This window comes from Colius striatus, chromosome 8, assembly GCF_028858725.1.
Source record: "Colius striatus isolate bColStr4 chromosome 8, bColStr4.1.hap1, whole genome shotgun sequence".
Classification (NCBI taxonomy): domain Eukaryota; kingdom Metazoa; phylum Chordata; class Aves; order Coliiformes; family Coliidae; genus Colius; species Colius striatus.
This window is the reverse complement of record NC_084766.1, coordinates 27,674,135-27,698,517: the sequence shown is the minus strand read 5'-3', so window position 1 is coordinate 27,698,517 and position 24,383 is coordinate 27,674,135. Positions and strand designations below refer to the sequence as shown.

General features: G+C 39.6%; 1 protein-coding gene across 2 annotated transcripts in view; it reads left to right on the top strand.

The window, feature by feature from the left end:
- Positions 1–24,383, top strand: part of LOC104550109 (VPS10 domain-containing receptor SorCS1) — a 297,789-nt gene that overhangs the window by 237,531 nt on the left and 35,875 nt on the right. For both annotated transcript variants that reach the window (XM_062000965.1, XM_062000964.1), the window contains 8 exons: positions 3,050–3,152; positions 3,610–3,686; positions 4,879–4,970; positions 5,941–6,048; positions 7,673–7,790; positions 9,546–9,676; positions 18,520–18,633; positions 20,256–20,427. In XM_062000965.1, coding sequence (XP_061856949.1) covers positions 3,050–3,152; positions 3,610–3,686; positions 4,879–4,970; positions 5,941–6,048; positions 7,673–7,790; positions 9,546–9,676; positions 18,520–18,633; positions 20,256–20,427 — 915 coding nt within the window. The remainder of the gene's footprint in view (positions 1–3,049; positions 3,153–3,609; positions 3,687–4,878; positions 4,971–5,940; positions 6,049–7,672; positions 7,791–9,545; positions 9,677–18,519; positions 18,634–20,255; positions 20,428–24,383) is intronic.

The window sequence follows — 24,383 nt, the reverse complement described above, 5'->3', positions numbered from 1 at the left end:
GCCAAGGTATTATATCCAAAGATGCTGGTTTTATTTGCTGCTTATCTTGTGTTGTGAAGTGGTTAACTGAGGCATAATTCTATCTTGAAAGTTATGGGTATCTGTCTAGGAGAGTTAATCAATTAACTTTCAAGAATGGTCTTGTGGTTAAAACACAGGGCTGAATCTCAAGAGAATCTTGATTCAATTTGTAAGCCTATCTTCAATTTCCTATGTGACCTTGGGCAAGTCATTTATTTTATCTTTGTCTCCCTTCTCCAGACATCTGTTTGTTCCCTCCCACATTTTATTTGTCTTATTTATATGGATTATAAGGATTTTAGGACAGAGACTCATTTATTGTAAGTGGGGGGATTCATGCCATCTGCTACAGGATAATTGAAACATCTAAGTGAGGTGTTTTGAATGTCTCACCTGGAAGTGTTTATCTCTCTGTTGCTCCTTGCTATTGCAGGTGAGCAAATACTGTGACTGCTCCTCAGTTTGCGAATAGTCTCCTGCATCATCTTTGTGTTGTAACACTTTGTCCAGCTCCTGATCAGAGATAGTCCCTAATAGCTGTTTTGTATTTGTCATACCATTGGAGACAGCTCAGGTGGGCTTTGCAGAACAGCCAAGAAGTGAGTTTGTGGGTATTTATGAGAAATATTACCAAGGACTGATGAGTGTCCCGAGAGAGAAACATAAAAATGCTGTCTTGAAAATATTAGGAAGCAAGTAATGAACTCCAGCATGATTGTAAGAACTAGGGCAGTGAGCAATGTGCTGTCACAGGTACTTTATCTTCTACCTAAGTTGTAAATGCTCCACAGCATTGGTTGTCTTTTGCTTGGTGTCTGTGCAGCACCTAGCACAGCTGGGCACTAGGCAATGCCAGGGAAACCCCAAATTGGTGATTCTTACGGTAGCAATGTCATGTCAGTAGCCTATTGGTAACAAGAAGAATAGAGATGATGGAAATTCCAAAAAAACAAAGCTCAGATGTCTGTCTATGAGGTAAGAGGAACACAAAGGGAGCAACAGTATCATGGGACAGAAACCAAACTGGAAAAATATGTTGATGAACTATATGAGGATACAGATAGAGATGGTATTCAGAAGGATGAAGAGAATGATGCCTCAATAAGGACATGGCATAGCTATGGACAGTAATTTTAGGCATTTGGCTAGAGTGGAGAGGTTGGGTTTTACACCATACCTAATTGTCACTAGTGACTGTAAGCGTTACTGCACTCCAACCAATAAGAATTCATGCCACCAAAAGTACGGTCTCTCTACTTAGATGACTTGTCTTCTAATATTTCAGATATCTTTCAGATATCTATTTATGTGTACTATGCCGGTGAAATGAGACAAACTTGAAAGGAAAACTCTGGTAGCACACAGATTTGACTCTAACAAGGTCTGATCTCTGTCAGAGTGAGGATTTGGCTGAATTGCTGCCATTAACTACTGACTTTAAAATGCTGAAGTGGGCTTGGAGTGTGTTAGTTTAAAAAATATGTTCTGTATTTAGTCTTTTCACAATGTATAAAAATGTAAAAGGAATGAATTAATGCTGTTGCAATGCTTTTCCTCTTCCTGCATGCATGTCAGCTTGATTTGGTTTCCACTCCCTCCCTGCACCCCCAGGCTGCTCCAGCGGCTGCCCTCACAAGGCTGTCAGTTAGAGTTAGGCTGTTCAGTACATTCTACTTGGCAGGTTGTTTTCCATTCTGCACAACCCATGTCCCCTTTTCCTGTCTCACATAAGTGAGAACTCCCATCCCTCCTCACCACCCTCATTTGCCTTTGTCAAAAAAAACAACCCAACCTGCCATTCTCCACAAGATTTTCATTTTAGTCATAGATGCCTGCTTTGAGGTGGGACGGAAAAGGGGTCTTCCTCCAGTGACCTATGGTGCTATGTCTCCTGCAGAGGAAGCCTACACAACACTGTGAGCTGTAGACCTAGCCTTTAGGCAACTGATATCAAACAGAAAGCCCTGCCTCCTTAGAGCCTGAAGGTCCTTCTGCATAGCCTCTCCTGCTCTACTTACAGAGCCGTGCAAGCTGAAGCACAGGGGTTGCTGTATTTGTGTTACTGTGTGAGATCCGACCTTAATTGGGTCAGTTTGCTTTGGATTTTCTTGCCAATATTTTTTCCACCTCCTTTCCCTTAGAAAGTTTCATGAAGGTCTCTTCATGAGATCTGGAAGAACAGAATACTGAAAATAAAACCTGACAGAAAGCAAAAATCCGGAAAATTTCAGAAATGATCACACTGTAGAGTTGGAAGGAATTGCAAGGGCAACTTTAGAAATCTGTCTGTTTAACTTACTCTAGGCACAGCTGAATTATCCTCTACCATTTCTGTCTTGCTCTGAGTACCTGACATGCAAATCAATAACAAATAAGTGAGTTTTCCTTGGATTTGTATTGAAATCTCAAAGGTCACATCCCTACGGAGTGATGAAGCATTGCTTTAAACAACTTTTAAACCAGCACTCTCCAGACCTGCTGTTTTTCCTTAGTGTGGTGCAGAACAGAGTCATGTATCCATAATACTCAGGCAAGAAATGGTATGACAATGTCTGAAACAAGTTTTTCTCATGGCTGATTATTAATGACTCAGCACCATAGCAATAGGGTTAGATTGCTTTTTGTTGCAGAGATAGCTTGGGCACTGCTGCTGCTCTGAGAGTCACTTCATATCAGCAGCTTTGCTTGCTTCTCAAGAGAGCTAGGAGCCAAGGGAGCTAGGTAGTCCTTACCATTACCTGCTCTTGCAAGCTTGGTTACCTCATTTGTAGGGACAGCATCAAAGATCTTGATGGTGTGAGAAGGACTCAGCCTAGTGAATCAGTTACCCAGTGGGAATGTGCTGCATCAGAAAATGATAACAAAGTGCTCACAACAGAACTGGGACAGTGGCTGTGTCTAAGGGTGGCAGAACGCAGTGATAGAGAAGTAATACAGAAAGACACTGTGTATTTCTAAGCCTGTAGAAACAGGAGCATTCATTTCATGTTTTGTCTACTTTCTACTTTTATTTCCGCTTTCTCCATAGCCTTATTGCTCCCTCCATCTGCACCTGAAGGTCTCAGAGAATCCCTACACATCAGGAAACATCGCCAGCCGAGACACTGCCCCCAGTATTATTGTAGCTTCAGGTATGAAACATTTAAAGATTGCCTGTGTATGATGTGCAAACACTGACAAAATCTTGCATCTGTGATGAGCGTGGAGGGTGTTGACTGGTTTGTGGAGTGTCACGTCATTGCTATTGGGAGGGAAAGCAGGCTATCAAATGGAAATCCTTATGGACCTTCGACTTCTCATATGTTTTTTATGGAAACTGACCTTCAAGACCAAGGAGATCACTTCTAGTCCTCTGTTTCCATGAGCATAAGATTCAAATCAGGGCATTTTCTTTGCATGTGGAGGTGTGTAGAGCTGTATGGATTGGATCTTTTTTCTATATTTTCTGCAAACTGAAAGTCTTCCCTTTCCCTTTCCCCTCTTCCCAAAACTAGAAGTTCTGCAATTGCAAAAGGTAAATAAATACATTTACTCCTCTGATTTGGTATCATAAGAGCGTTGCATCACTAATCAATGAAAATCTTACAGGTAATATAGGCACTGAACTATCAGAAAATGACATCAGCATGTTTGTTTCTTCTGATGCTGGGAACACTTGGAGACAGGTAAATGACTCAGAATCACAGGTTTAAACAGTAATCACAGGAAATTGTCATAAAAGCAGATTTAAACTGTCACTTGTTTCTTTTGGTTCAGAATAGCTTTTTGCAAATCTTTGCAAAATGGTAAACTTCCATTCTGAGAGGCAGAGAGATGCTCAAAGAAAAAGACTGAATATGTTGTTAGATTTTATAGAACAAACTATTTTTATAATTCTACTCACAGTTTTACTTTGGTCTAACCTTGTAGTAAATAGAACAGCTTGAAATATGAATACTAAGGAGAGAGAATGTGTTCCTTTTTGCCATTGTACATCACTTGTACTGATCAAACCATTTTTTTTCTTCACCCATGATTATGCTTTCCTGAAAATCCGCAGTTGCACTGGTCTACTTTCCCTCACTCTGTGTGAAAATCATTTCACCTGAGTTGTCCAAAGTTCAGTGTCTATATAAACAGATTGTTCTGCTGTGTTCTTCAGCTAAGAGAGAAAAAAGACAGATTTCAGTTCATCTTGTTCTGAAGGTACCTGCCACTTCATTAGTGGTGGAAAGAGGCTGGATGATGAAGTTAAATCAAGTTTATAACATTTAATGGAGTCCTGCCTGTTAACAAAGCATTGCTACCATTTAATGTGTTTATCCTCGGAACAGGAAATTCTGTTGTTCCAATTTTCTGGATAGGATATCAAATCATGGAGAGAAAGAGTGACTTTCTCAGACTGACAAATACTGCTCTATAAACTAGGGAACAAGTATTTGCAGAAAGCCAATACAAAAAAGACATAGAAAAAATGAATTCTTTTAAAATATTTGATATTCCAAGAACCTAATTATTTTACAATGTTTGACTAGCCCTCATTTTTCCATCTACATCACTTATCTGAGATAGGTCCAGGTATGTGCAAACACATGAAACTCTTTAAACAAAGATCTGACATCTAAAGGAGGAAGCTGAGCTTTACAAAAAGTCATGTTTCTAACTTTCTGTCAAGCAGAGGCAAAATGCATTTTTCAAGGACCTGGAAAAAGCAAAGAAGAAAACCCCACAGAATAAAAGAAAACTCAGAAACTGTCTCTATACAGAACATCTTCCTCTACTCTGCAGTGTCCTTAACATATACCTGTCCTCTGTCATTATTATACTTAAATAACTATGACATTTTCTTGCTACTAAGGAAACTTTTTTCCCCCTCAGATCTTTGAAGAAGAGCACAGTGTCCTGTACCTGGATCAAGGTGGAGTACTGGTTGCCATGAAACACACATCGCTGCCTATCAGACATCTCTGGTAATGACTCCGTCTGTGCTAAGTGTCTGCTGTACCTCTGTTCAGATGACAGAAAATGGGCAGTTAGGCTGCATCCAGTGTTTTCTGCAGCCATAATCTAGAAAGTACTTGTTAAGATACTGACAAACATAATTCAGATAAAGCTAAGAAATCCTAGCAATTCCAGTTTTCATAGTTTGGCAGCTTGGTCAGATCTGAGATCCCATCGATGTAATTTCACAACTTTCCTGCTTTACCACAACTTGGTCTCTTGAGTTTGGTTATTTATGTAATACATATCTGGATTATGTCTTTGTCTCTTATTGTGTTACCAAAGTAATTTTATTTTAAAAAATTATTGATGAACTTGTCATCTAGATGTCAGGCTGCACTTAGGAATGAGAATTTTGCTGAATAAATTCAGCATTATACAGTAAATAAGACAAAAATATCCCTGCTAGTTAGCACTCTTGAGTTTGTGTGGTAGGTAGAACATAATTCTGTGCTGTTTTTCATGATTTACTTCCATTTAGTGTCATATCAATGACTGAAACACACAAACTCAAGTTTTAAGAAGTGAAGTTGGTCAGAAGAGGCAAAGCTCTTGTGCTGCAAAAATCTAACCTCTTTAAAATGTCTTATGTTGGGGACACAAAAATAAGATGCTCAAATCACTTTTTTTTTTTCATTTAAATAATCCTGACTCTAGGCTACATTTTGCCCGTAAAGCATCAATCTGTAACATAACTTTATTAGTTTTTACCACTTAAGTATTGGCCATGGGTTAGTGGTAGGATGCCAAACAAGCTTGATAAATGCTCTGATTTATGATTCTTCCTCCAAAATATAGTTATTTAAAGGTGAAAAATGCAGTATCTAAGAAGAGAAGCTGCTTCCCTTTTCTCCATAGCAGTTGTCATGGACTAGAGCATCCTCAGGTAAAGTAGCAGGAGAAAAAGAAAGAAGACACTAATTCTACTTTTTCCACTAGGTTAAGTTTTGATGAAGGGAGATCATGGAGCAAGTACAGTTTCACATCCCTCCCACTGTTTGTAGATGGAGTTTTAGGAGAACCTGGAGAGGAAACTCTCATCATGACGTAAGTGAGCATGCCATGATACTACTGTTGATGGGAACTTCACCACAAATATATGGGTGGTTTGGAACATAAGACCATTTCTGGCTGGGGACAAAACCAGGTACTATCTGAAGCCAGGAGTATGCAGACTTCTGTTGCTAAATTATCAATGTTTATTTGTGATATTACTGAGGGAATGACAGGATTGTTCCTTGCAATCTGCAAAAACATTTTCACTTAGCTTATCAGGACGAAACCTGACTCCTCAAATTGAATGTTATTTAAAGCAGAGTTACTCTTGACAGATGGATATTTGAAAGAAAAATGGTGGAGTGTTTTTATAGCTGTGGTTTTGCTGCTACTTTCTTATTCTTTTTTTTTAACTGAGACAGAAAAAATGAAGACATTCTCTTGTAAAAATGAATGACAATATGTTGCCTGGAGGCCGATTCATGAAAAATTACAATTAATTTCAATGTGGTATGCTGAGTTCTGCACGGTGCATAAATCTGGATTCGTCCTGACAGAAACTGTGACATTTTACCTGGGATCAGATTTGCAAAAACAGAAGGAAAATTCAGTTTCTGTCTGTGAAAAATGGATTGACCTATAATAAATAGAATATGTGGCTTGGAAGCTAAACTGAGTTAAGATAGATATATAAAGAATGTTCCTTTCAAGTTCTGTTTTTAATTTGTGTGGAAGGATTTCTCAAAGCTTATAATTGAGATATCAAACTCCTATAGGTATGACTGCCTCCAGCCACACATCAACTCTTCTCTGTGTAGTCATTTTGGGAGTTGATGTAAGTGGGAGGATCTTGATCCACACAATAAAGGAACTTGAAATTTTTAAGAGGGTTGTAGATATTTGGCAGCCTAAGTTTCACTATGTGTCCCGCTTTTGGCTGAGATAATTTTCTTCCTATTAGCTGCTACAGGGCTACATTTTGGGTTTACACTGAAAAAAGTGTTGATATCACAGGGATGTTTCAGTTTCTGCAGAGCAGTCCTTGCACAGCATTAAGACCTTTTCTGCTTCTCACCCTACCCTGCCAGCAAGTAGGCTGGGATGCACAAGAGGCTGGGAGGGAATATGGCCAGGACAGCTAACCCAAACTACCCAAAGGGGTAGTCCATACTATAGAACATCATGCATTGTATATAAACTGGGGGTTGGTCAGCAGGGGTAGATTGCTGCTCAGGCATCAATCAGCAGCTGATGAGCCAGTTGCATTATACATTACCTGGCTTTTTTGTTTGTTTTTCCTTGGGTTGTCTCTCTCTCTCTTTGCTATATTTATTTTTTTTACTATTGATATATTACTGTTGTTATTATATTTGATTTCATTTTCATTATTAAACTATTTTTATCTCAACTCATGAACTTTATTGTTTTTTTCATGATTCCTCTCCTCATCCCACTGCAGGGAGGGCAGTGGGGGAGAGGTGAATGAGATGCTGCATGGCACTTAGTTGGTGGCTGTGGTTAAACCACAACACAATCTCTGTCATGTGAAAATCAGTAGGACTGGAACTCGTAAAACAATCTCTGTTGGAAATCTGTGGGTAGCTGTACCTCTGTAACTACCAGACTCCATCTGGTGCTGTTTTTTACTATATGCTCTTTCTGCTGTGTTCTGTAGAGTGTTTGGACATTTCAGCCACCGCTCAGAGTGGCAACTGGTGAAAGTAGACTACAAGTCCATTTTTGATCGGAGGTGTGCAGAAGAGGACTACAGGCCTTGGCAACTACATAGCCAGGTAAGAAACAAAGAGACTGGAATCTGGCCTGAGGTATCTAATTATCGCACAGTTAAAACTCAGCATGATCGAGTGTCTTTTCCTGTCAGTGCAGTAAATCATTGTCCCTTGCTGGGTGAGTCTGTTTTGTTACATAGGTGTGTTGGCCTCAGATTGCACTCTATGATTCTCAGAGGATGAACAGCTAGTTGCCTTTTGGGTTTCATTCTTCATGCAAGGCAGTTAACTCAGACTTATCCAGGGTTGAAGAATGCAACAACAAAAGCACTACCACTGAAACAGGCCTGAACTTCTTCACACTTACATCTCCCATCCAATTACCCCACCCTCACCTTGTTTCTTTTCCTCTATCTTCCTGTGTCTTCAGAGCCAGTGTCTTAAAACCCTTCCACTTGTTTTTACAAATTCCTGCCCTCAAAGCTTAATTTGTTACTCACTTGATTTCATCCTTGTTCTGTCTCTCTCAGCAGTGGTACCTCTGCTGTGAGAATTGGATACTTTATTCCCCAGTTCATTGGGCCCCTATGCTGGGTCCCTTGCAGTCTAGATGCAGCTGCTGCATCATTCCTGGAGCCATTGCTTAAGTGCCCAGCAAGGTAATGTGGACCATGCAGTGCCTAGGCCTTCCTTGGGGCACCTTTCCAGGTTCCCATCTAACTGCCTCTGTTATATCAGGTTAGAATAAAATATGGCCCAAATTCTCTAGTTATATAAACACCACGGACTCCACTGAAGTCTAAAATGAAACACCCATTTATATCATCAAAGATTGTCTTTCTGTATATATCTTACTGGGCAAGAATTTAATAATGAATATGAAATGAAAGTAGCTTGACTCAGACTGGCTGCTCACACAAGGCACAACTCCACACTACAAATACTGGTTATGACTTAGATCTTTAGATGTTGAAAATCATTATAGCTTTCTTGAAATTTTCAAGGAGGCACAACATTTTACATCAGTTGCCATCCAGGCTCTTCTGTTTCATGGGCAAATCAAAGCCATGAAAAGTTTCTTTTTCCTACAACAATTTTAACAGCATAAAAGGTAACAAGTGAGACCTCACTGTAGTTTTGTTCTTTACTTTCTTGTACTTGCATGAGCAAAAATGCCAAGGATTTTGCTGTATATCTTTGAGGATAGTGGCTTTGGAGCTTGCAGAACTATTTTTTAGGAAGGCTGGTGTGAGCTCTTGCCTTTTGATTTGCTTTCCATTGAAAATACAAGTCTGAGCCTTACTCCCTAGATAGAAATATTTATCAGGGTGCTGAAGATAGGCATGAAAAGACAAGGGATTTTTAGCATTCACATAAGTCAAACCCTGTAAAGCCTGAAATATACATATATTACTATTTTTTTCCTGAATAAAATGATGGCCAAAGAGATCAGACCAAAGAAATAGACCTGCTCTTTGTCACAGGTTGCAGAGGGAGACTGTGTTTTCACTTGCTGTGAAACCTAATCTATAAATGAGAAATGGGCCTGGATCATTTACTCTTTGGTTTTGGAACAAATTCAGAACTGAATCAGGTACATAAGTAACCTCAGATAATTTCTTAGTGTGTATTGGAAAAGCTGGTTTAGTTTCAGTTAAAGCTTCAGTAGCTTTAATTAGCTCCAGTGTACTGACACAGCATTTGACTTCCCATCCTCTTCCCTTGAGTCACAGCTCCCCTTGCACAGGCTTGGAAATACTGGGTGATACAAATAGCCTGGTGGGTGTCAGAGAAAGATATTTTTGGTTTTGTTTCCAGGGTGAAGCTTGCATCATGGGAGCAAAAAGGATCTATATGAAGCGCAAATCAGAGAAGAAATGCATGCAAGGAAAATATGCTGGGGCTATGACCTCGGAGCCATGTGTGTGCACAGAGGCAGACTTTGACTGGTGAGTAATAGGCATAGGAGCTATATCCTCTCTGCCACACCAGTGCAGGGCTCGCTAGAGAGTTCATAGATTTGCAAAGAGGAGAAATTAACAAACATATAGGTGACCAAATAGATTTCTCACTGATAATGCAGATATGTCAAAGAAGGAAAGGTGGAATAGATATCTGTACTCTGCTAAGGCTCCCACAAAACTGATGCAGAACGTGTGTACCAGGTCACATGTGAGCTCTGTGCAGCATTAAGATAAAGTCCATTTAGCATAACTAACTTCAGCAATGACCAGGGATGGCTATGAAAGTAGTATATGGTAGTATATAGTTGCATGTGTATATATTATATACATAAAAAAACCCCCAATTCTTCATACACACATATATGTATATATATGCAACAATAAATAGATGCATAGACAATGGAGGCCTTCAGATCTGGAAATGAAGTATGTAGAAAATTCCTGGGTCATCTGTTATATCTGGGCCATCATATTTGATGTATCCACCAGACATTGCCTTCATGATTTGGGTTAATCTCCTTCTGAAGCCCTTTCTCCTCTGCTGCACGCTGTGGGAAATAGAGACCAGTGGTGAGTTATGAATGACATGATGAAATGTCCAGCTGCTGGTTTCATTTCAGGACTCCTACTGACTTTTATAAAAAAGTCAGGGATCCACATTACTGAAATCTCTCTATTACCTGTTTTCTCCAAGTCTGAAACGGTCTTGAGTATCTCAGAAGAGAGAAACAGTGACTCCTTGGCGATGCTGATGAACCCCTCTTTGCACCTCAGCCAGCTAGATCTATGCCATGTTATTAATTAAACCCTGAACATGCACTCTTAGGAGGTTCATCTCCTAAATATTTTCTTTCTTACTATATAAGTTCACTCCAAGACCGTGGAAATTTACAACACTTCCCTTCTCACCCTCACAAAACCATAGTGTTATCAATTTATATATATAGAAAATTCACAGAATCACAAGAGGCTTTTCCATTTGTCAAAAAAGTAAATCCTCTTGCATCACAAACAGTAAAAATCATGAGCAGACTTGGCACTGATTCTCTGAATATGGTTTTCTGATGATTTCCCGGTTTTCCAGTGAGTTCTTTGCTAGGGAGAGGTACCTCAGTTTTGTGTATATCTTCATTTCGGTGCCAAAGGCCTGGATTTCAGCCATTTTACATATTGCTGGTGCTGTAAAAAAGACAGCAGCCAGTCAGAAAATTAAAAAAACCCAAGCCATGAATAGGAAGGAAACACCTTGAAGGTTTTGATCCTCTTGGAGAGTGTGCAGTATAAACCTGTGTCAAGATCGTGCTTGGGCTCAAGAAAATAGGTGATGAGATTGAGTCACAGTCAATCTGTTAGTGGTTAAATCCTTACACTTGTAAGGGACACACACAGTCATGAAACACCTCTGAGAAAAATGAATTTTCCTTCCAGAACTTCTCCGTCTCTGAGAATTTATGGTTTTATTTCATTAAAATTGATTCTGTGGTTTCTTACTACAAACTGGTCACAGGTTCACACACACCAGTGAGACCCCCTCAAATCTGTTGGAAGAGGCGTAATTAAGGCTTTGCAAGTTATTTTCTTAAAAGTAGCCTGAGAAAAATACCCTTAAAAATACTTCAGGTTTCTCTGCTGAGATTACAACCAGAAAGCCTTTTTGACCTGTAAGATCCTTCTTCCTTCTGATGGAATCAGTTCTGGTTTAGAGCAGACAGTTGTGATTCTGTCCAGTTCTCCCTGAGATCTTGTTATCTCTACAGTCCTTAGATCTGGATTTCTACTTTATCTGTTTCAGCTTCCTTCCCCACTGCCTCTAAGGAAAAAAGACTGACACATGGCTTTAAGCATCCAGTTTAGAAATAGTTACCAGCAGTATTCATCGCTAATTTATCTTGTAATATAGTCAGGAGTGTAGTTTTACATAGATTTGCTAGAGAAGGACAGAAAGGCCACAGGGGACAGAAGACAGAGTTTTATCAAGGAAGGAGAAAAGAGACGGCTAGAAAAAAGAAGTAATTCTGCTGTCTCTATGGAATTTCTCAGCCCAGTGTTATTGTGCTAAGAAAGGCAAAGCTGCTGCTGCACCACCGAGTTCAGTGGCTGCCTTGCTGAACTCTGCACTAGGCCTCACTGCCAATGCACCCTGCAGAAGCTGCTCCTCCAGACATTTGGAGGAAACCAGTGAATTAATTCTTACTATGGAATCCCATCCTCTGTGGAGTTCTTCCTGCAAAAGAAAGCAGCGCTTTCATTGTCCTCACCCATGACATTTCAGCAGTGCTTTTGAATTCTCTATTTCTCATTTTTACTGGGTAGAGCTCTTAATTGAAGGAGATTGAAGGGGACATGTATCCCTCAGGCAAGGAGAGGCCCCTTAGCTGACTGCACTTGAAATACACTGGGCAGCTTTTTGTATTGACATCAATGGTTACAGGACCTAGACTTGTATACTGAATTAAAAAGACAACAATCTGCCTCAGAGTAGGATTTCTTTGCTGTTTAAACAGAGAATTTGTATGGGTAAAATGTTATTATCTAAGCTTGTTAAAGCTTAGAGTAAAAACAAATGTATCTGTGTTGCCAGGTGAAAAAAAAAAGGAAAGGTGTTATTGCTGTTAGTCTTATGAGTGCTTTTTTATCATTTTGGGGGGAAAAAAATACCAGTTACAAAAGACATAAAGATTTTGTAATGTTGTGTTTTTTTCCTGCTGGCAATATAGAATTCCATGTTCATTTCAAATCTGTATGCAGCCCATGGTGGCTCTTTCTCAGAGAAAAGGGCACATTTGTTTATTGTTTTACACCGCAACAAAACCAAATGACATTAGAAATGACTGTCGTTTCTCTCGCCTTGGGAACCTGAGGTCTTCTGAGAGTAGATATCTCTTATCATGGGCTAGAACCAGAACTAGCTGGGTCAGGACTGAAGCAGCAGGTATTTACTCTCCGTGCAGGGGCTGAGGCTTACAGCCAGAGGGCAATAGTGCTTCAGGAATAGTGGGGAGTGGAAGTGTGCAGGAGCCCTCGGCAAATCTGTCTTAGCAACGGCTTGGAAACGAGAGTGTCCTTCTTCATTTAATTGATTTGGGTAAATGGATGACACGGTTACTTGTGTGTTATTAAAGCATTAATTTACCCGGTTTCCTTACATTGTGTTCGTTCCTGCTGTTTGAGCATTATTACAGCGATAGCTCTTCAGTAGAAACCCCTCCTAGCCACAGATGGAAATCTTTGGTGCTGTTCATCCTTCAGCTACCTGTCTCCCGGGTCCTTTAATAGAAATTTTGTCTCCCTGTCAATGCTCCCTTTGAACCCACTGCCACTAATATTGAGGGCTTCTAACAGTATTCTCATGTCTCATACCTTCGTGGGAGGTACAAGCCTGTTGATACCAGGGCTGGTGACTCTGGATAGCCAGAGAGGCACAAAGGAGCCTTAGCACAATTGAGAATCTGGTCTATTTATTTCATTGATGATACCAGCAAGGATCAAGCTAGCTTTTTTTTTTTACTACTTGGCACTTAAATTATAGACCTGCCTGCTAGGTTTAGTTCTTATGCTAAAACATCAGGGTCATGAGGAACTGTCCTGACAAACTGTGGGGAGGCAGAAGGCAGATACTGAATGTGATTTGAGTTTCTTGGCTTCATGTGTTACCACCCATCAGTTAATATGATCATGCAGGTGCCAGTTCTGAAGTACATATACATTTGCACCCTTAGATTGACTAATGTTTCTTTGTCGTTGAAGTAGACTTGGTTATTTAACAAATAGGAGTGTTGAATGAGTGTTCATTTTGACTGCTTCTGGAAAATGCAGGTTCACTATGCAAAGTTGTCCTGGTTTCAGCTGAAATAGAGTTAATTTTCATCATAGTAGCTGGTATAGTGCTTTGGTTTGGATTTAAGCTGAGAATAATGTCAATAAGACTGATGTTTAAGTTGTTGCTAAGCAGTGCTTATCCTAACTGAAGGACTTTTCAGTTTCTCTTACTGCCCTCTCAACAGAGACTGGGGGTGCACAAGAAGCTGTGAATGGACACAGCAAGGACAGCTCCAAAGAGCTATTTCATATTACATGATGTCATGCCCAGTATATAAACTGGGAGGGGCATTGGTCAGCAGATAGTGAGCAGATGCATTGTGTATCACTTGTATAATCTTCTATATTATTACTCTTACTATTTCTTTCCCTTCCTTTTCTGTCCCATTGATCTGTCTTTATCTCAGTCCATGAGTTTTACTTTTTTTTTCTGATACTCTCCCCATCCCACTGAGAGGAGGGAGAGTGAGGAAGAGGCTTTATCATGCTGGGATTAAACCATGACAGTCCTTTTAGGCGCCCAGTGTGAGACCTGAAGGGTTGAAATAATGACAGATCTGACCAGAATGTGTTAAAACAAAGCATTCATTATATTAGTTTAATAATCATTGGTCGCAATGTTGATTTATTTGCTCTCAGAGTTGTGCTGTTGGTTCTTAGTTATGCTGTGTAACCCCTTACTTGCCCTATATATTTCCTGTGCTGCTACTTGTCACCCATGGGAGATACATTACAGTTGTTGCTCTACTGTACTGTCACACTGGTTTATGGTGTGATTATCGGCCATGGGGACTAATCTGGTATTTGTATTCCACTTCTCCATCATAGCTTGACTCAAAATACTGTGATGCAATTATAATCATGTGCCTTCATAAATCCATGATTCAAACTGCAGCTGAATCCATCCTTCTCTGAGATAAAGCTCATGTCAGATCCTATAGAACTGGGGAGAAAACACAGCTCCCTTTTAGCACAAGTCTACGCTTGCATCGTAGTTCAATATTAGACAAGTGAATAAAAAGATGGAAAAAAGCTTTTCCACAGCTGTGCCTACAGTTTTTTTTGTTTCCACATGGAAACAAAACTACAAAACAAAGGTGATTACAATCACAGATACCTTGATTCCACCCCATTTCATGTCTAAAAAAATTGCTAAGTGCAGCATATAAAACCACAAGTAGCATTTTCAGTTTCTGGCATAGTTGACGTTAAGGTGAAGCTGTTAGTGTTAAGGAATCACTTGTTAATCACTCATCTGACTTAGCTGGTTATTTCTATATCTTAAAACAGTTGGATTTAAATAGTTTCACGTGGGTTTACAGTTCTTCTTTGACAGTATGTTTGTCAGGTGTGTATTCAAACTGCAGATTTCCTGAAGGGATTTCTTTTCCTTTGATTATTACCTATGCTGCAAATAATCTTAGATAAGAGAATTTACCATGAGCTTTGAGCAGGGATACAAAACTCTTGGAATGAATTCATATCTATCTCTAATGACAAAGAAGCGCTTGCAATCCTACTTGACCAATACAAATAGTATTCCAGCTTAAACCAGGAAAAATGCCCAGGGTAAAACCATCATCAGTAAAAACCACTAGATAGGCTGCTTCATACTGATAAAACAATCCCTGCTGGTAAATGCTGCACTCTTTTTTGATAGGTGCATTATCTATTTCACCTGAGTTCTTTTCAGACAGGCACAAAATATCATCAATATATGCAAATTCCTATTCCCAGTTACCAGGCAATGACTCGGCTAGCTGATTGCAGTCTAAAGCTAATGCATTCCCTGTCTCCAGATTTTGCTATACTGGCTCGTGCTATGGCAATCCAATTGATGCTAATGCCTGCTGATTGCTCTGAAGCCTGTTGTGCCAAATTGTAGGCAGCAATTTGTTGTCAGCATCAGTGTTCAGCATGCACCAGCCTGTAGCCAAGGAATTCATTAGATTCCAAGGCTGCGTAGGTGAATGGGCGGCTGGTGCATCTGTAGAGAGATATGGAACAGCAATTCATGTCATTTACTGGGATGATATTTCTGTAGGGCCTTAATGAGCCAGACAATTTGCAAGCCTGAAAACAACACTGTGAAACTTCTGTGCTTAGAACTATTTTTACTCTGTAAAATCCTATGATTTCATTCTGTTGGCTTTGAGAAATATGATCCAAGTATAGTCAAATTTAGTTAAGTCAAGCTTGGCTTGTCCAGATGTGCAAGTACTAATAGAAACCAAAATTATGGCAGGAGACTAGACATGTGTATACTAAGAAATCCCAGACTGATGCTACTGCATCAAATGGGACTGTGGGTATTGATCCACTCTGAGGCAGATTTCCCTGTATTATTTTGTTTTGCTTTCACCTAACTGATTGCAGAACATTGTGTGTGCCACAGTGTTACAGCTTTTTAATTAGAGTGGCACACAATAACATAGGAATACAGCGCTGCAGAATGTTGACAAATGAATTACAAACATATAGGCGTCTCACTTGTATGTAAATATTTGTTTTCTCTAAGCAAATCAGAGTAGTGTTATTCTTCATTAAAAAGTGTATTCTGCAGCTATAGCATTCTTATTCCAACAAGGATGATTACAGAAGCACATGGCAGTGGGAGAATAGACTGGCTGATGCTTCCAAAGCAATTAAGCAACATTCAGTCACTAGCATCTGAGTAAATAGGTTGATGAAAATTCAATCAAAAGAATGAGGAAAAGACCATTTAGGTCATCTACTTCATTGCTGTTTCCTAGACTGTGTTCTCAATTACTTGTTGTAGATATCCCAAGCACCAGAGCAGCCAAAATGTTCCTTTGGAACAGTCATGCAGCATAATAGATGTTTAGTGGTTTTCCCAAATGATATGGAGCTTTAATTTTCTTTTGCTTAATGTTATCTTTTTAATTTCACCTTTTTAAGATTCCTTCAAAATATTTTCTCTTGATTCTGAAGGAAAAATTGCAGGCAGGAGTAAAAAGCAGTGACAAAATTCTCCTCCGTATCCAGCTTTTGATAACAAATTAGGACATTTCACAAAAGTAAATTGCAAAATATTCTCCCCTTTTTTTTTTTCTTTGTCTCATGTCTTAGGTCAGTACCAGACTTCTTAAAATTTGTTAGTAGTGATTCATTAAATTTTTGGTTTAAGCCATTCTGCTTTGGTCCAGAAAGAAAAAGACATTTGAAAAAAGTGTTATTACAGTAAATGTTGTCGTTGTTGTTAGTATTATTCTGCAAATGTCATTGATAACTCTGCTGCCTATTAGGAGATGCTGAATCCAGTGGCCTGACAGAGGGGAGTCTGTCCAGTATCTGGTCTCTAGATACCTTGTCTCGCCAGCTGCTGACACCTGGATGTTCCCAGTTGCCTCCTGCATAGACATCCACACATATAACAGATCTCACAAGCAGATACAGACCTATAGGCTTTCCATCAGTAGCCATTCCCCAGACCTTATGGTCTCTCCAATAACCAACTCACGGACTCAGTTTCCAGCCCAGGCTTATGACCACATCAGCACCTAGCTCCCAAGTCTTTTATCCTACTCACTTTCTCTGTCACTCTGCTCACCTGCACAATACGCACACACTCCTGTCAGTGCAGTTTCTGGCAGTACAGGCACATGGACCCCTGTGACTTATGGTCTGAGTCCAGTTGCTGAGACTTAGGCCACCACACACATGCACATAGAACAGACAGTCCCTCACCCAGGAAAACTGACATAGAGATGTCAGATACTCTTCCCTGGCACAGCACAATGAGTCTTGTACTGCTGTGTGCAGTGATTTGCAAAGTGATTTGGGGAGAGCCTCTGCGGTTGACAATGTGTCAGGTTTCTCCTGGCCATGGACTGATGGCTGTCCTGTGATAGTCCTGGAGGAAACTGGGGCAGGGGCTCCACTGGCTCTGATCAGGTTATTTGCATTCCTCTGCCTCCTGTTTTTCCTGTTTTTCTTCTCTGCCTCTTTAGTTATACAGAGATGAGACTTTAATCACATAATCTAATGTTACCCTAATCCTCTTTTCTTAGAACATCAGGCTACTTGATACCAAGCTATTAAAGATAACAAGTGGAAAAAAAAAAGTGCTTTGCAAAGAAGGGCTTTTTTAAGATGAAGGATCATGTTGCAACTGGAATATTAGGATGGAGTTGGTGGGCTTTGTGTAGCAGTTTTCAGAAATGACATCCGAGTAACTTCTCCATTATGGGCTATGGATAAAGCTTAGTAAAAGGAATAAGAAAGATTTTCCAACCAAACAATCCTTATTACTCAATCTGGAGAGTAAAACTGTGTGTGAATGGAATACTGATCAAAGAGGGGGTTTGTTTGTTTATCTGTTCCACAGCAACAACTTTGATAGAGTCTTTGTTTACCTGGAATCAGAAATGGTTTGAACTGCTGTTTAGTGGAACTAAAGCAAATTTAATCATAGCTAAACATAAATTGGGACAAATGATTGCAGTTTGACTCATGTTTCTAATACACAGTTTTTGGTAGCATTTCCTCTTCCACACAAAAATAGAATGGAAGATCCCATCCTTCTTTTCCATTATCAAATATGTTGTTAATGCCTTCAGCCAAGAGCTCTCTCCGAACTGTAGATTTTCCTCTACAGCTCATGTGATAGAGTTTCCAAATGCAATTAACTGTTAAATACTTCAGTTTTCTAAAACTTAGCTTAGATCTATAGCTTTTATTATATTTGAGTCTAGAATTGAACCCGAGAAGCACTGTTAGACTGTGGAGAGAGAATACTTGTCATAGTAGCTCATAAAAGAGGAGAACCAGACCAGGTAGTTTGTACTGGGATATATGCAAGGTAACGCTACCCCCTCAATAAAACCCTAAAGCTGGATGAAGAATCAGTTCTATCACTCAAAAGTCAGAAATCCTAGTAAACTGACTGAAGAAAATAAAAACTTGTATCAGTAGTAGAAAACATGAGCTAATACTTGCATTTGTTCTTTTTTTTTTTAATGTGATTGTTTCTTTTAATGCAAACCCAGTGATTATGGATACGAACGCCACAGCAATGGGCAGTGTTTACCAGCATTTTGGTATAACCCATCTTCCTTGTCAAAAGACTGTAGCCTTGGACAGAGTTATCTCAACAGCACTGGGTAAGTAAATGGCACACCGGACATCTTTTAGCTAGAACACCTACATGGACATTAACTCAATGATTACTATAGATTGCATTTGCCCTAGGTTTCCCAAAGATTGCTGAAGCTCTTTGGACCTCTTCTTCACCAGCTTTGTTAGAGTGTACAATCTGGTACTCCAGATTTCAATCATTTTTGGTCCAGACCTCTGAAAAATGATGCCTTGAAGAAATTTGGAGAAAAAACTAACACAAAGGCCAAATCATTAAAATCTATAAAAAGAGTTAACTTAAAAATCATGTAGGATCAGATCAGGCAGGAATGGTGGAAAACAAAGTAGAGGTGAAAAACAAAGAAAGAGATGAAACAGATGGATCTGTGAACTGCAGTATATAAGTGAAGGGGTTATTCTTTGAACCTCTTGTAAGTCAATGGAAAATGCGGTTTAAGATACTGACCTCAAACTTAATTTCCGATGCAAGCAATTAAAGCAAACAAAGGAGCCCAATCTGTGTTCTGGGCACTCAAACGTAGGCAGAATTTGCTTTTTTTTTTTTTTTCTTCAACTCTCTTGTTTTTGTAGCTCTTGAAGGTTACATCTTAAGAGGCAGTTACCTGACAACCAATGAGAACTGCAGAACATGTGAGAAAAGCTGCTAAACTATGCCTAGCATAATAATAATTAAATACAATGTCATACTGTATGTGTATATCTTTTACTTGGAACTTTATAGTTATTTAACATGTGACATAGATCATCACCTAATTTTATGTTTAGGCAGTTTATAAACACGCTGTATATAGGGTGCTGTACAGGAAAATATTATGTGACATTTACAAGCGTTAAAAACTTGTGTGTGAGGCATGTGACGAATGCTTGGCTGAGACAAATCACAGAATGGTAGGGGTTGGAAGGGACCTCTAAAGATCATCTAGCCCAACCCTCTTGTCAAAGCAAGTCTACCTAGATCAGGTCTCACAGGAACATGTCCAAGTGAGTTTTGAAAACCTTGACAGAAGGAGACTCCACACCTTCCCTGTACAGCCTGTGCTGGGGCTCCCTCACTTGAACAGGAAAGAAGGTTTTCCTTAAATTTAAGTTGAACTTTTTGTGTTCCAGCTTTTGTCCATTCCCACTTGTCCTATCACCATACACTACAGAAAAAAGTGTTGATCCATCCTCTTGACATATGCCTTTTAAGTACTTGTAAGTATTAATGAGGTCTCCCTTCTGTCTCGTCCAAGCTGAACAGCCCCAGTTCCCACAGCCTTTCCTCATAAGGAAGATGCTCCAGTCCCCTGATCATCTTAGTAGCCCTGTACTGGACTCTCTCTAGAAGTTTACTGACCCTCTTGAGCTGGGGAGCCCAAAACTGGAGACAGGACTCTGGATGAGGCCTCACCAGGGCAGAGTAGAGGGGGAGCAGAACCTCCCTCTAAATAAATGTGCTAAAATAGAAACCGCTCTACAAAAAAAAAACACAATAAAAAAAAATCCCTGTAAATGCTAAAATGTACTTGGGAATCTGTTTTCTTCTAATTACCTTAGTCTAAAGAAACCTCAGAAATGCTTCCCTGTCCCCACTGAACCCTGTTACACTCCGTCAGCATCTTCCACAGGTTCCTCTTTTTCTTTTCAGGTACCGGAAAGTTGTTTCGAACAACTGCACGGATGGTGTGAGAGAGAGGTACACAGCAAAGCCCCAGCAGTGTCCTGGCAAAGCCCCCCAGGGCCTTCGCATAATCACATCTGATGGCAAACTGACAGCCGAGCAAGGACACAATGTCTCTTTCCTGGTGCAGCTGGAAGAGGTAGGCTCTATTTTTATGTTGCATCCCAGATCCCACAGGTGTATTTGGGTCTGATTCCTGCCAGACAAAGTTTACAAAGTAGTGAAGAGGTGACCCAAGCGAGTCAGTCAGCTCCACAATGTACCTGGGTGGAGTTTGCTTTAAAATTTAATGGATGATGAGACTGTAAGAGTTTAGCAAACATAGAACAGCTGGGAAGAATTGATAAAAACCTGGGAACTAGTTTGGTTTGGGAATTTCACGATAGAACTGGAGAGTGCAGGTTTGAATCCTGATCCCAACCCTTATCTACGCTTTTGATTTTTTGGTGTGTTTCTAACTAAATTTCCATTTTTACTTACCATTGACTTTTAACCAAACATTGCTAAAAGCACGTGTGACAGGTCACACAAGTTGGTACATATTGTTTAGACTTTTGTGGATGAAATGTCAAGATGTCATCAGCATTAAGTCTTAAATTGATTGCAGATGTGAAGCTGATTCAGATTCTGATCAGAGACTGCTTTTGTTATATCTGTAACCCAACTTGGTGTTTCATTATCCTGCTCCCTCCCTCTCTGAATGCTTAGAAAAAAATGTTGCATGATTTTTTTCTTCTGAGTGCTTTTTCTTATCATTCTTTAGCTATGTTTAATTGTAGGCTTTCAAAGAATAGTTACTTCACAAAGTAACTATTTCCTCATTTTCCCTAATCCAATTTATTTCTTTAAACTTCTCCCTTCTTTCCTGTGTAGCTGGCCAATAAATCCTAAACCGACCATGCTATTACACTAGGGACAATATAACATCCCTTTACAGCTCAGAGCATTCATGGAAATTACTTTTGACTCTCTCCATAGTAAATGTCATCGTAGTGTGGAAAGAGAAATGAGGATGACCTCTGGAGCTGAGCTTTCTAAGGGTGTGTTGGGGTTTTTACATCTGTAGTATTGATGCTTTCCCCAGCAAACAGGTGTCCTGATTTGAAAAAGCAATAACTTATAATAAATCATAATCTAACCTGAAGCAGTTGTTTGACCTGAATGTTCTATTTCTCCACAGTGTGGCTACCTTATTTCAATACTGACAGTCTTATAATACTGCTACTGTAGATGCTGCTGTAACAACATAAACATAAAATCTCATCGGGATAAATTATTGATTTCTGTGTTTAAGGATGAAGAAAAAACAGTCCAAACAACATTCAAATCTTGAGACTTAGAGAAAAAAAAGTATTAATTGCATCACCTTTCTGCTCTCAGCAAAATTTTAGAACAGATTGAGAGGAGATGTGTGCTCTGAGAAGTCAGTTGCAAAACTATGAAAGAATCATACCAGTAGTCAGAGGGTGAAACAATCACTCACAGTGTGGGAAACTCAGGTCAAATGCCCTGCTCTTACATCTGTGAGTGTTTTGGATTACATACCTTGTAAGAAAATCCAGGCCATTCTGTTATACAGGGATCTACTGGGAATTCTTTTGTCTTTTCTCTTGATTCTGATCTTTTTTGATAGCCCTGCTTCAGTATTCACCAGAAACTGGAAGCAAGTTTAAAAAGCAACAAACAAAACTTTTGGCTGAATTTGACCTAATCTAACAATGACTTTTGGCTGATGTTGCAGCAAAAGAAATAGTCAACAAAGAAGATTTTCCCAGGTATATGCAAACTATATGATAATAAACTGTGGTTATAGCAGCATAATTGTGTCTACAATAAGGCATTTAGCAAATTAACTGCTTCGGTAACAAAAATCACACTATTCACTAGAAAACTAACCCAGCTAAAGAACAGCCACCCTTTTATAGAATAGGTATTGATTTCACAGAATCACGGAATAATTGAGGTTGGAAGGGATCTTTGGAGATTGTTTAGTCCAACCCTACTTCTCAAAGGGAAGTTTATTTCCCTTGCAAACAAGGCAGAGGTATCGCAAAACAAAAACTTGCTGTGTTCTGTTTTGTTCTGCCCTGCACAAGTATATGGCATAGTACAATCCAGGATGTTCATCATGCATAAAATCTGTGCCGCTCCATTTTTGCTGAAGAGAAGGCATCTGGCAAGTTGAAAAAGTCTGGATATATCTGTGTATGCATGTAGGGTTTTCCCCAATGGCTTATGAAGAACCTTTGTCTTACTGAACCATTTCCCCCTGGAGTGGTGGTCAATGTTTTTAAATGCTACACCCTGGTGAGGTTGCTTCCTTTACCTTGTGTCACAGTTAATATTATTTAGGATGTAAAAAAACCTAGCCTTTGCTTCTGTAGTGCCTTCTCATCTTCTATATCCCTCTGAGACAGTTTGTTTGAAGCCTTCAGATCTGCAGAGCTGTTCCATACAGCATAGCCTCCCAGCAATATTCCACTTGACCTGCAGGAAAAAAAAAAAAACAACCTAAAAAATTAGCTGGGGAGCCAAGACACAAGAGTTTGTTTGAGATTTGTCCTATTATATTTCTAGAGCTTTCTATCTGCTCCATCTAAGGACCCATCTGGGTCAGAAAAAGAAGAATAGACTGCAGAGGCAGTCTCATTGGATGCCCAGAAAAGGTACTACATCTCTATAGTGGAGAACATTACTAAGAGGGTAGGGAGAAGCAAATGGCAGCAGTAAAACTGATGTTTTCACTCAGGTGTGGGATGCAGGGGCAGGAACCCCAGTGGGGGGGGGTTATTCTTGTAGAGTCTTCTTGTGCCTATGGTGATGCTGAGGGCTAGGACTGTGTCATTCTGACAATAACACAGTATCAGTAAAAGATGTCAGAAAGGAAACAAAGACAAGGCATTCAGAAGTGTTCTGCTATTGAAGAAGACACAAAAGGAAAATAATCACTGAAGTCAGTGCAAGTGGAGAGGAGGCAGGCACCAAAAGCAGCAGTGCATAGAACATTGGGGATTTCTGAGAGCTGGGGTTCTGGCCCAGTTTCTCTGACTCACATGGCATTTTCTTCTAGGCATATAAATATGCAGCATATAAATATCATTAAAAGCAAAAACAACAAACAGCTCATATTTAAATAGTCTGAATGTAAGAATGCTTCCCAAAGTGGTCTCACTTTCCTGTCCTCTTTTAGGATTTCTGTATGAGTTTTTAAAAACTGTTTGCAAAGTCATCTTGCATTTAATATTTTGGTCCCATTATTAGAAAGATTTGTCTAGGTTATTTCTCTTACTAATCATCATATTATTCTTACTGGGTGACCATAGCCAGTAATCATAGAATCATAGAATGGTAGGGGTTGGAAGGGACCTTTAGAGATCATCTAGTCCAACTCCCCTGCAGAAGCAGGTTCACCTAGATCAGGTCACATAGGAACGTGTCCAGGCGGGTCTTGAAGACCTCCAAGGAAGGAGACTCCACAACCCCTCTGGGCAGCCTGTTCCACATCAGTGTTTCCTTTAATAATTACTATTTATCCCATTTTACAAAGCATTATGGAAGTGTTTAATAAAAAGAGCACCTTGATTAAGCTGATCACTACATGTCAGTACAGGAGAACACTCGTTATGGTTAAAAGCAGACTTTCCCATTGCCTTAAAATGCTGCTGCCACTTTAAAGGTTAATCCTTTCCCTGGCCTGGGCTGTATGCACAGACCCAAGGCTGGTATCTCTCACACTGCAGCATTCAACAACAGAGTTGTTTCTCAGCCTAAACAATCTGAGTCCTTACTTTATTTTTGCACAGCAACAAAAGAAACAAAAAAATTACAAAGACATTTTTTTCCTACTGAAGTTCTTCAACCCAATGTCCTTGACATATTTTGCTGTTCTGTTGTAGAAAGTAGAAGAATTTTTATTAAGTGAGTGTTGTTTCTGTGTGCCTTTCTCATCACACAGTCATGTAGGTCTCTTGCCTGTCACAAACCCAATTGTTATTTGTGTGTTTGAGTTATTTGTATGAACATCAGACACTTGTGCTTGTTGTACTGCTTCAGCAGAGACACTGAAAGCTGCAGCCCTCAGAACAACACTATTCA